General features: G+C 42.9%; 1 protein-coding gene across 9 annotated transcripts in view; it reads right to left on the bottom strand.

The window, feature by feature from the left end:
- KIF1B (kinesin family member 1B) overlaps positions 1-12,767 on the bottom strand; it is a 79,738-nt gene that overhangs the window by 9,163 nt on the left and 57,808 nt on the right. For all 9 annotated transcript variants that reach the window (XM_040084557.2, XM_040084561.2, XM_040084552.1 and 6 more), the window contains 11 exons: positions 12,145-12,235; positions 11,498-11,616; positions 10,940-10,995; positions 8,154-8,262; positions 7,477-7,543; positions 6,672-6,756; positions 6,304-6,409; positions 2,183-2,297; positions 1,534-1,667; positions 962-1,023; positions 131-276 (listed from right to left, as the gene is read on the bottom strand). In XM_040084557.2, coding sequence (XP_039940491.1) covers positions 131-276; positions 962-1,023; positions 1,534-1,667; positions 2,183-2,297; positions 6,304-6,409; positions 6,672-6,756; positions 7,477-7,543; positions 8,154-8,262; positions 10,940-10,995; positions 11,498-11,616; positions 12,145-12,235 — 1,090 coding nt within the window. The remainder of the gene's footprint in view (positions 1-130; positions 277-961; positions 1,024-1,533; positions 1,668-2,182; positions 2,298-6,303; positions 6,410-6,671; positions 6,757-7,476; positions 7,544-8,153; positions 8,263-10,939; positions 10,996-11,497; positions 11,617-12,144; positions 12,236-12,767) is intronic.

The raw sequence follows: 12,767 nt of genomic DNA, 5'->3' as shown, positions 1-12,767 counted from the left end.
CCAGGAAGGTGCCAATTTTACAGACGCTGAATTGTTAGGAATCCTTTACTATTCACAGCAGTAACTTTCCCCAGGGAAGGGAGTTTACAGGAGAATTTATTTAAATCTTGACTTTGATCTCTTTACTCACCTCATGCAGAAGCTCCAGTTTCTCCAGTTCCCACTGATGCTCTAGAATGAGGCTGTCACCCCTGGGCCTCCAACCTGCTAGGTTTTCTTCGCCCCTCACATAGGCCACAGAAGTATCCAGGACTTTCCTCCTCCTCCTCTGCATTCCTGAGCAGTAAAAAACAACACGAGATGTGTTAAAACCATAGCCAGAGGGGTATCACTAAGAAACAACCAGCAATTTGCAAAGAACCAGCACTTCTGCTGTTTGCCTGGAAATACACAACACAAGGATTTCATTACCTGCAAATACACAACCAAAGATACTTGATTTAGTCCAGCTTTCTTACTTCTTTCAGATATTTTTTATTGACCAAGATATAATGCAAACTCCTGTTCAGTCTAATTAAACACAAGGACTTCAGTTTCTATACTTAGAATAAAAATACACAGATACACCATGAACTACATTCCCTTCAAGTGGTGAAGTTGGCATCAGAAATCAGCAACATCTTCAAAAGACAAGAAAAAGCTCTATTGTTGCAAACCCCAGTCTCAGCTGTTAGTTATGAGCTGTGGATTATGCCCCTAAGACTCACATACACGTGCTCAGTGTCCTGAGTTACCCATGCCAGAAAACATCAAGTTTCCAGTGAATCCTTGTTCACCAACGGTAAACACAGAGCTGAGTCTGAAGTAAAAACCTGAGTATTTTATGGAACAGCAACATTCCATTGCTCCTGTGAAACACAGGAACTGCTTCTGATCAGGACAGAAATGTTTACTCCATTCTACCTGAGAAATTTTCTGCAGTATTTCCTATTTATCACTGCAATACTCAGTCACTGCTTACCTGGACTTCCTGTGTCTGCCATTTTGCATAAACTCAGTTCGTAGATGCCAGTTACTCGATTGCTGTTCAGAGGAAAGCAGAAGAAGCAAACCCACACTATTTATTATCTTCAGAAATAAAGTGCTTTAGCTCAGTGGTTCCCAAAGCAGAATTTTAAGTATAGTTGTTAGTTAGAACTAGATCTCAATTCGACTCTTGTGCTAAACAGCCAGAACAGACTGCAAGATCTCCCAAAAAGGCATTTCCCCCATGTTCCCCCCCCACCCTGCGCTGGACTTGGAGAGCACAGGCTGCAGTAAATTCCAGGTCTGGACCAAGGTCATCTATGTGCAAGCTTGAAAAATGGATCCCTCTTTCCAACTCTGTCAGTCTGGAAAAGAGGTCAGTAAAGAGAGAAGCCATCAGAGTTTCACTGAAATTAATGCAAGAATGAACGTTCAGAACCAGACTAAAGAACCTATGAGTAGGTAGAGTTTCAAGGAAAAAAAGTAAGAAAACTCAACTAAATCCCCTGAGAGAAAACACAAATACTGACAAAAAACCATCAATACCATAATCGTAACTGCACTCACGAGTCTGGGGATTTGGAGTAGCTGCTGCCAAAGAGGTTGCGCAGGGACCGCGGTGGGGAGATCTTGGCATCTCGGGAGTAAAACACCATACAAACATCCTTTGTGATCACAGCAGGCTGGATGCAGTGGTCAAGCTAAGAGGAACACCAGCAATGAATGAATGGCTGCAGCCAACTGTGCCAAGTTACACTGCTGCCCTTAGTGGGATAGCTTTTGAAATTTGTTTCTGTTTGTGTCTTTGGTGAAGGGTTTTCATATGTGTATCTGTGAAAGAGAACTGTGAAATTTCTTGATGCATCTCATGATTTCACCACACAAAACAACAGCGCCTTGCCACACAAAGCCAAGAGCTAAGCCACTGTTTGTAGCACCAGTACTACACAGCAACGTTCACTGATTCCAGTGGGTTTTCAGATACAAAGGCAGATAAAACAAGGCACAGAAAGTTAAGACCATCAGTATCTCTTGTGCTGTAAGGCAGTAATACCGTCATGAAGATGTTAACTGTGAGTACATTTTTTCCACCCTGTTCTCAGAAATTGATTACCAGCCTCAGGATTCAAATCACTTTTGAATCTATTTCTCCCGGGTACACCCTGTGTCCTGTCTCCAACAGTTGACAGCCAGCAGGAAGGCACGGGTGTCTCACCTCCAGGTAGGCAGAAAGGGTCATGTAGATCTTCTCTCCATACGGTGTCACTCGATTGAGGAGGAGGGAGTTGTGCAAGGAACTATCCCAAACCGCCTCGAACCGGTAGAAAGTCCTGGGAAAAAGTACAATAAAAGGAAAATAGTCAGAGCTCCTCTGCAGCCTTCTCATCACTCTGTGTAAAGCGTCTCCTCCCTAACATCATCCTCCAGTGGCATGGATAACAAATACTTGAAGCAAAAACCTTCTCTTTTTTTCCAAAATCATTTACTTCTACCTCAAACAGTGTGGCGTAAAGACCACTGCCTGTTATGGAGAAGACTTACTAAAAGAGAAAAGAGGGAATGCAGAAAACAAAAGCTGTCATAGCACTACAGGAAAGTCAGCACTAAACAATTGTTTCTCAACAGAGAAAATTAATTTCTACTGCTTCAGGTGCAAATCAGCCCATCTGGATCTTAAAAGTGCGTGGGAAGATTCTTTTTTATAAGCAACACCTATTCTACACCATATTTTAGGACTTCTGTAAGAGATTTCTTCAGTCTGGGACAAGGAAGGAGGAGCTGGAAGCTCTCACAGGTCTACCCCAGCAATCCAGAAGGTTCAAGTAAAAAGTGAGAGACAGCATCACACACAGCACAGCTACATCACCACACCTAAAGGCATCATTACACTCTCCCCTCTTTAGCAGGGGCTTGGGGAAATGAGCTTTCTCCTTTCTTACAGGCAGCGACTGACTTCAGGAAGGTCCCTTTGGAAAGAAGACCTACGCCCCTGTTCAGGAACTCAGCATACCTTTCCACACCGGTAACAAAACAAGAAGGGTTCATTCTTCATCACCTCTATATAATTCCCCTCCCAAATCCTCTTGCTATTTTTTATCCCATTTTCAGTCCAAACGATGTGGTACTAAAAGCAAGAAAGTGCTTCATGTATATTATTTTTTAAGTAAGTTATACTCTAAAGAGTTTCTGTACTAATTCCCAACATGGAAAAATAGAAGATGAAACTGAAGACAAAGGACAAGCAGCAGGGTGGGGGTAGAAGAAATAACAAAATACAAAGCAAAACAAAAAAAACCCACAAAACAGAATAAAAGCAGACATGTCAGAAACAAAGAGTTTGGTCTCAAATAGAGCTTCCAAGAATCCCCTTTCTCTGATACCAGTTACACAACTCCAAGCTAATACATAAAGGCACCATGCGGTGCAGTCAAGTGGGAACACTGCCAGATACTTTTTGCATTTAAAGAACCATATTTATGAAACTACTTCTGAATATGTTGTGTCTATTAAAAATACAGAGAGACATAATCTAAAGGCCAAGTAATTGGTAGCTTTAAAAACACTGTGAAGCACTGTAAAGTAATAATCCTCACTTGAGTTAGATTAGGCAAAGACCACAGTTGTCCTCTAGGCCTTTACAAATCTGTATTGAGTCCTTACACTTTAAACTTTCATCATGACTTAGCTATAACAGCAAGAATTTTTTTAATCTTCTAGCAAATTCCAGATCTACTCTCAGGGTGGAAGAGAAAGTAGTAAAACCTGTCTGCTTACAGATGAAAAAAAACACTGTATGTAGCCCTGGCATCAGCTCTGCACCATTTGCCAAACAAGATTTCTCCTCCTGGAGAGAGAATACAGGTGTAAATGCTCCTCAGTGCAGAAATACTACCACCCTCTTGAGTAAGATGATGTTTGGACAAACATCAAGATGAAGTCAAGCACAGCGTTGAGACAGGTATTTTAGTGGATCTTTTCTGGCCAGGAAGGTAAATATACCCAGCTTTGCCTGTCCAAACCAGAACTTGCTACAACAGTTACAGAGGGAGACAAAACCCAGAAATGAGCAAACTCCTTTCAGCACAGCCAGCGGCACACAGAGAAGGGAGCACAGGACACACAAAGCACAGAATAGAGGAGTGACAGGTTGAAGGTGTAGTTAAAACTGATTCTGACTCATTAGTGAAAGGTGATGAATTGGGAGCACTGAAGACTCTGTCTTCTCTTGTCCAGCGGCAGAGCACAGAGGGCAGAGTGCCCCAGACTGTGCAGGCGGCCTGTGATCCCACCGGGAAGGTGGAACAGGAACCCAGCCTGGGCAGCTACTGCATGTCTGGCTCCTCTGCCAGCTGGTAAACTGAGGAGTGGCAACCACATGGTTAACTCCAGATGCAAACCCAGCCCCAGAACAGAGGCTGAATGGCAGGCACATGGCAGCCACTGCTATTTGATCAGAGCAATTCAAGTAACCTCATAATTCAGTCCTTGGCATGGTCCTTCAAACAAGCAGCATTACAGAGTCAGAGACAGAGAGAAATTCCAAATTTAGTTCTTTGATACAGAACAAGGGAAGAAAATAGCAAGGACTACAAAAAGGGTCTATATTTGATGGTACATCAAGAGAATCAGAAAGACTGCACAAAGGAAATTCTCCTGCTCTCACATGTGAAGGAAAGTTCATCTTCAGAAGTCCCCCAGTGACCTGTACCTCAAAAACCCTCTGACACAGAGGAAGAGGAAGAGGAGGAGGAGGAGGAGGAGGGGGGAGGAGGAGGCGGAGGAGGAGGAGGAGGAGGAGGAGGAAGACTTCTGGAAGAGCTAAGAGGTATGCTAACAGAATTCAGTAAAAGCTAAGGGAAGCGGCAGCAATACAAAGGACATAAAGCATTCTATTTTCAAGAATCCTTATGTACAAAGGAAGCAAAACAGAAAATACCTAGGCATATCCTTATCAAGAAAGAGCCTGTGAAAACACAGAAAGAGCTTCAGTTAGTGCAGCCAAAAGCAGAACAGAAAAGCAAGAGCTGAGAGGAACAGAACAAGTGGACTTAAAAAACAAAATAAAGTGAAAAAAAAACCCACAGAAAGCAGCAAACAACTCTGCAGACAATGAGCAAACACTAGACATATCCCTTACCAGGGCCTCAATCCCATTTCACCATGCTGCCCTGCACTCATCCCACAACTTAAACCTTGGCATTTTGGGATGAGATGGCCAATACCTTCATCACACTCATCCTTCACCTTATCGAAAACTAGAGACACAGAAGAACTTATTGAAACAGAACAGAAAGCACAGGGCTTTCCAACTGCAAATCCAACAGTATCAGACAGGAAACCAGCAACACTCTCCCTATTTTCTAGTTACATTCATCCATTAATTCAAACACACTAAAATAACCACTTCTCAGTGGAAGATATAACTGCCAACCCCCCTGTCCCTGCCTGCCTTTACAGACACCAGGCAGAGAGGCATCCTGTAGGCAGGAGCAGCATCCCAAATCCACTTTAATGCCACAGGTATTTCAAAGCCCAGGCCTCTAACATAGAAGGAAGAATTCCAGAGCTTGGAAGGATCCCACCTCCAGTGTTCAGCAGGTGCAGCACAGATGGACTCAAACCTTCCTCCCCTCAGGAAACAGCCACTCAGAGCCCTATTCCAGGGATATTCCTGCCTTGCACCAGCTGAACAGAGCCAGGGAGCAGCTGAGGGACTCTGCTGTCAGAGCAGGGAGAGGCTGTGCCCCTTGCCCCCTCTGCCTCACTGCACTTGGCTGCAGACACTGAAGCAGAACAATGTGCAGTCTGAGCTTTACACCTTTACACAGAGCCTGGGGCCCTGCTGCTGCCATGCAGGGACATGGAACCGGACTCAACTTGTCATACATCTGTATAAATCCACAAATTATGAAATTGAATTTACAAAGCATGGCTCTGGCCTGAATTGTCACATGCCCTCTCCAGAAATAGTATGTACACATCTATACACGTCCCTCCAAAACTGTCCCTGTATTTCAGTGCTGTATTCTAGCACCAAACCCTGATGTCAGTTTAAAAGTTTTGGGATAAATCCTGAGGCCCCTTTAAGCTGTTCCTTTCCATCTGCCCTTTATGGTCCGTAGACATGGAAAGTAATTCAGATGCATCGTCAGCAAATCCTTCACATGGATCAACAGATTTCAGCATTAGCAAGAATTTACAGTGATGTTCCTTCTCCACTGTGTGTTCTGTGCCCATGGCATTCTACATTTAATAATCAGCTGATGTATCCTGCCAATACATCAAAGGTCAAACAGATTCCAGATTCCTGCTAGAGTGTTCACTTCATTCACTTACCTGTTGGAGCTGTGAGAGGACTTCAGGTATTTTGCAGAGATAATATTCAAGGACAGAATGGCATCCACAGCACTTTCATCTACCTCTGCTTTATTTCTTATACGCCCTAAAAAGAGGAGGAGGAGGAATCAATTAAATTTCAAACTACAACACAAAAGGAATTTGTTTTCCCTAATATAATTGTGGACTACATGATTGACATGCAGCTGTAAGTGGAAGTTGCAAAACTTAAATTTTTCCTCTGGATCTTTTTCAACATCTTTCTCTTACAGGCAGTGCTCACAAAAATGACAGAATCTGATACAAAGAGAAATTACCAGTAATAGTTTTTCTTCCTTACAGAGCAAGGCGCAAAACCATTTACTCACCAACCACCAGCTCTCGCACATCTTTCCAGTGCAGCTCACTGCCCTTCTCATGGATAATGGTGACTGTGATTCTCCGTTGGATTCCCTGGTGGAGTTCGGAAACAAAACACTGCTGAAGTGTTCACACACACACACGCATACAACGTCTATTTTGCACTTACACCGCTAAAGTCAAGTAAATACTATCATTTAAACCAGTCTGTAACTGAACAAGCACCTCTTTGTTTCAGGGTCCTAAAAATTCACTTCAAGGGGGTGTTATATTCTCATATATAAAAGAAATTAAATGCTTCCCGCTCCTCACTCCACAAAGACAGAGCAGGAAAAATATGACTTTAAACCTATAAACCATATTTAACTAGGATTATCTTTATAATCTAGCTAGAGACAAAACGTTAATAAGGATTATAAGAGGCATTTAAGATGCATTGAGATACGGTCACTTCATAGATTATGTGTCATAACCACAAGCAGTGAGAAAGAGCAAATGGAAGTTGAGTCCACATGACCCTTCTGTGTTCTAAGAGATGCTGGAGAAGGCACAAATCTGGTCCCAAAGGTTCCTGCTTTTTAAAAGGCTTTCACCTTTCACCAGTGGGATGCCCACTGATGAGCAACAGGGCCAGCAATACCCTGGGGACCAAGCAATCTCCTCCCAGCCCAAAGCCAACAGCCCAAGCACAGACTGGGAGATCCTGAGTGTCACTGCACAGCTGTGTGGGAAAGGAGATGCAAACCCCAGGCAGCAGCATCCCCTCCCTCCCTGCAGAGGTAACACTTGGTGTTCCCCAGCTCTCAGCAGTACCTGGTGCAGCAGAAAGGTTCCCTGGCAGGGCAGGCCCCCAGTGTGATCCACAATAGCAGGGATGTACCTGTGTGAGACAGGGCGTCAGCAGGCAGGAAAGGCACCAGCACAGCAGCTCCTGCTGCCAACTGTTTCCTCTCCTTGTAGCAGCTGAAGACACAAGAGTGTGTCTTTCTACCTACTCCCCAGACAGGCTCCTGCTGGCATTACAGGATCAGTGGAAGGTGGAAGTATCGTCCGCTGTACTCCCAGTACTAATGGCAAACTGTGGAACCCACTTCTCAATATAACCCCTGAAGACTTGTCAGGGGAAAACCTTCTGTGTAGCAGAGATAACACTGAACAGTCTGCTGTGTGACTGGAGTGTAAAGTCTCCAGTGTCCCACAGAATCCAAACTCATGGCCTACACAAGGGGAAATTTTCCCAGCACCTGCGCCTGGAATTTGACCATGGAAAGACTCCACCAAGTGTGGAAGAAAGTAATTCTATCACTTTGGTCCTTTCCAATGGCGACAACTACTGCCAGCAGATTGGACACCCCATCACTGCAAACCAGCCAGGTCCCCACCACGGTGACTGCTAAACATCAGCCTGGTCTGAACAGAACAAAGGGCAAAAACCCCAGAATCTCATAAACCACTGTTCTTGAAACACACAATATTAATATAGGACTTACTCCCCGGTTGGCTCCAGTTCACTGATCTCAAACCACACAAGGAGGTCGTATTTGCTCACACTCTGGCCCAAGCTGGGCTTGCTCACAGTATTCAGCTTTGTAGCTGGCACTTGAAAGAAAGAAAAGAAAGAAAGAAAGAAGAAGAGTGGTTTACAAAGACTGAACAAGTAAAGCTTACTCAGGGCTCACAGGAACGTGCCATTTCAGAGGTCCTGCATATTCTATGTACATAGCAGAGCACAGCTTTTACCATGAAAATGATGTTGCTTACAGCAATCATTATTTCTCTAAGTGTTGTTTTTTAGAATGAGGTTACTAGAACAGATAAAAGTTTTGAAGTGAAATAATGGAAGTTAAAAACTTCAATTTTTATTCCATACTTATTCATTATCCAAATGAATAAATATTCCGTATTTATTCATTATCCAAACAGATAAAAGTTTTGAAGTTAAATAAGTGCATCCAAAGAGCCTGGAAAATACACAGTCCCTCTAAATCCACAGAGAAATTTTCTCAAATGTGCATCAGCTGCTTTATGGCTTAACAGTTTGTGATTTAGAATTGCTGAGGTCTGTTCATCTGCAGCATTACTCACCCATAAAGTACATTTCACCTTCCTCACACAAGAGGAAAAGAGCAGAACTTAAAACTTCACGTCTTTGTGTTACAAATTGCCAGACTCCTGCACCACTTGGTTAAGATTTTGTACATGTAAAAAGGCAGAATCAGACTTATTCCAGAGCCCTAATCCTGCCAAAGTGTTTTTCTGGGCTCCTTATCTCTTGGCATTAGTGAGTATTACCAGGCAGATCCCCTCTAATTCCTTTCACGTAGGAATGAAATGTAGGCATAAACCATGTTAAAAAAAAAAAAAGACAGCTTAAATTCTAGAAATAACCTAATACTCCCTCACACATCACACCTTTTAGTTACCATTACATGCCTTCTCTTACCTGTTCGCTCATTACATTTTTGTAAATGGGAACATTTTAAAAGCTTCGTGCCTGTACACTCTGACTGGGATTTTTATAACTCTGATTTTCCATTTTTTCTCCTTTTATGTACTAACCTCACTGCTCTTATTACGCCAAATAATTATTCTCCCTTCTGCCTCTCAAGACCCAATCCTCCGTTGCTCAGGTGTTCTTTAGATTCTCCCATCTTTACACCTCTGTATCCTTCAGCTTCAATCATGACTCAATTTCCCAGGCACTGGAAGGACATAATAGCCCCCAGTTAAAACAGGTCCTTACAGGTGTGCCGAGGTGCTCTCTTTTGAGATCTGGCTCTTTCCTGGGTAAAATAGCAGCTGCTTCAGATTTTACAGGAATCAGATATTCACAGCACAGTTCCACCCTGAGGTAGCAAGCTTGAGGCTCAAAATTTACTTTCCCATACAAGTAGTAACTCTTACAACCAACCATGTCATGCAGCTGCACATGAACTCACTGCAGCCAGAGGAACATCAAACACACAGTCACTTGAGTTTATTGCTAAGCAGAAGCCACTCAAAAGCATCAGAAGAGAAAAACAACAGAAAGACACATTTAACTAAACATGAAAGCCTGGTTCTAGACGTTCTCACAGGCTTGCTCTGGTATAATTAGTAACCAGCATGACTTTGCATTAAATGAAACAGAATATAAACGAAGTTAGGAATGTACCGTTAGCGGCAGAAAAGGAAGATGAGTGAAAAGGAAACCTATACAGAACACAGCAGAATGTTTCCTCTATACCTGCCTGTGTTTCCATATGCATCTCTCACCCCAGTATCACAAAACTATGCAGAATAAGAGGTCCTGGAAGTTTCAGGGAACAGACGCAGTGACACACAAAAATCTGTTGACTCCCAACACACTGGAGCCCAGAGACTGTCCCTATGGTTCTCTCTAAAAGAGACCTAAATTTAAGCACAGCATCATCCTTCCATGAGCACAATCATGGCAGCTTCTACTCCTAATACTACTACGTGATGAAGGAAAAAGGAGTTTTGAAGCACATTTTGGAACTACTTCTACATCTATCACAGACCAAGTCTGGCTACTAACCATCTCGTTTAGGAGCCCGCTCACTCTGACAACTGGGAACAGGCAGAAAGAGAAAAGGGGGCAGCTGGTCAGCTCCATCCTGGAAAGCAGCCACAGCAGAGGAGGCCAGCACGTTGGCATGCTCGGACAGCGTGTTCAGTACATGCACGTTTACATAGCCAGACATAAGGTACCTAATCAACTCAATTTTCCTTTCATGGTCTGCAGAGGGAATGGAACACACACAAAAAAAAGGATGGTAGAAATATGCAGGTGAGAGAGGGAGAAAGAGGAAATTAAAGGTGAAATGGAAAAAAGAAAAAAAAAATTCACAGAAGAGTTCAGCATGCATTATTCCAATTAAACAAAGAAAACCAAGGATCATTTCAACAAGACTGACTCACTACACAAGAACGTGAGAGATCAAGATGAAGCAATTAACGAATAAGCAAATTTCCAGTCCGTAAATGCTCAGCAAGCATGGGAACAGCCATAGCCTCATCTCATAGAATATGGTCAACACCTCAGGAATGGAATTCTACCCCCTAATGAACCAAGCAGCACTTCCTGCAGAGGAGGTTGAGAAGAAATAAAAACAGAACATATAAAGAGGGCAGAGAGCCAGCAAAGACATTCAATGCCCCGGGTACCACTGACTCCATTTACATCTTCCCATGCCCTGGATACCTCAGAAATACACTACAACCTCCATTTGCAGTAGCAGACCTGTGATGTACAGAATCAGAGAGCTGTTCTCACCTGGCTTTGACAGTGGCATAGGGGGGGGAAAGAATCTTCGAGAAGGCTGTGGAGGGCTACAGAGAAATAAAGAGTTATCAATACAGAGGCAGTTAAATGTAAGAAATATACACAAATGCACACACACGCATTATTGTCTCTAAAAATATCCTCATGATTCTATGAAGACAGGTAAATACCCCCTGTCAGGAAAACAAGGGGGCTCAGCAGACTTCTCAGACCAACCTATGCTCTTTTTCTATTCTAACTTCGCCAATCCTAGGAGCACTGTTGAGGTTTTCCCAGAGCTCACACACCTGCTGAAGTTGCCAGTATTCCCAGTGCAGTGCTCCAACCACCAGGGTGTTTGTAAGGTGGACTGGCAGAAGAGTTTTCCATGTTTGAGAGGGCAGAATGATTCCATCAGTCACTACTCTAGGTAAACAGGCCTCTGCCAGCACTTCTGCCTGCATCAGGAATTCTGCTTGTGAGGCTGTGGTGAACAGCTCCAGGAGTACAAAAACTGCATAACCTGAGCACGATCCCCAAGTGCCTTCATGCCAGGCTGGTGACCAATACCTGTTGAGATCCTGTCCTTGCAGGTGGAGAGGATGCTGCTGATAATGTCCAAAGACTTCAAAGACAATAGGCTTTGTTTTGATGTACTCCACAAACGATTCTGTCACTTCCACAGCAATCTATTTCAAAAGCGAGGAAAGAAAATGAGACTTTCAAAAAATGAAATCTCTTTCAGGGGTCTGTATTTTTCCCATCACTTACTGTCACTCACGGCATTCATTTTGGTTTAGGCATTAACTCTACCCTCCAATAAAGGAGAAAATTAAATCCTCAATATCAGGTATTTCAAGTAGGAGAAGAGGAGGCTGCATGTAACCAAAGCATTACACAGTTCATAAAATTAAGACATATCCAGTTCATCTGAGATCATGAGCACTACTATTCACACACTTATTTTATTTCCTGAATTCTAGACTGTTTTCATCCTGTTAAGGAAACACAGAATTCAATGGCAGGAAGCAGGGGTGAAAGAAGAGTTAAATTTGCCACAAAGAATCATTCTGTGTTTTGTTGTGTGATGAGGATTACATCGCTCACCTAATCACTTCCAGTACTATCTATTCCTAATAATTCTGCTTGTCTTGAAGGACACACACAACTGCCAGCGCTGACAGAGGAAGTTACTGCTCATGGAAAGCTTTACTTACATTCTGAACATGGTAAAACCCAAGGGGAGTCCCTCGGCCATTGTTTTTGAGAGGTTCTGTTGAGAAAGCTTCATCATGTCGATGTAAAAAGCTTAAAAAAAAAAAAAATCAACCAAAAATCAGCCACCACAGAATGGTTTAATGAAGACTGCTGTGCTCTGAATACAACCTTGAAAGGATATCCTAAAACCCTAAAAGAAGTAAGTGTATTCTGCTAGAATTTTGGAAGCAATTGAGTGACGGCCTAAAGCTGGGAATACCACAGTCCTGTGGGACCACAATTCCTGTACTTGTTTTATGTCTTTATTATTCCCTTTTATTCACTTCCTTAAGAACCCAAGCCTAAGGGTACTTTCACTTGAGAAGTGTTGATTTCCTCCAGGGTCATGCAGCTTTCATTCAAATGGATGTATGTACTATCTAGTATTGAATTTTTCACATTAAAAGCTTAAAACCTTAGGATATCTATAAACTAGTATCTTATGAGTCCACTTTGATTTCTAATTCCTTTCTGCAAGGCTTTATTCCTTAACACCTGCTTAAGAGAAAGTGGGGACCAGGAACTCCAGGAAATAACAAGGTGATTTTCTCTGCTGTACAACACCTCCACCCATCTGAAAAGT

This window comes from Hirundo rustica, chromosome 22 (genome assembly GCF_015227805.2).
Source record: "Hirundo rustica isolate bHirRus1 chromosome 22, bHirRus1.pri.v3, whole genome shotgun sequence".
In the NCBI taxonomy this organism is placed as follows: domain Eukaryota; kingdom Metazoa; phylum Chordata; class Aves; order Passeriformes; family Hirundinidae; genus Hirundo; species Hirundo rustica.
Note: the sequence above shows the minus strand (reverse complement) of the source record. Positions and strands in the feature narration are given on the sequence as shown.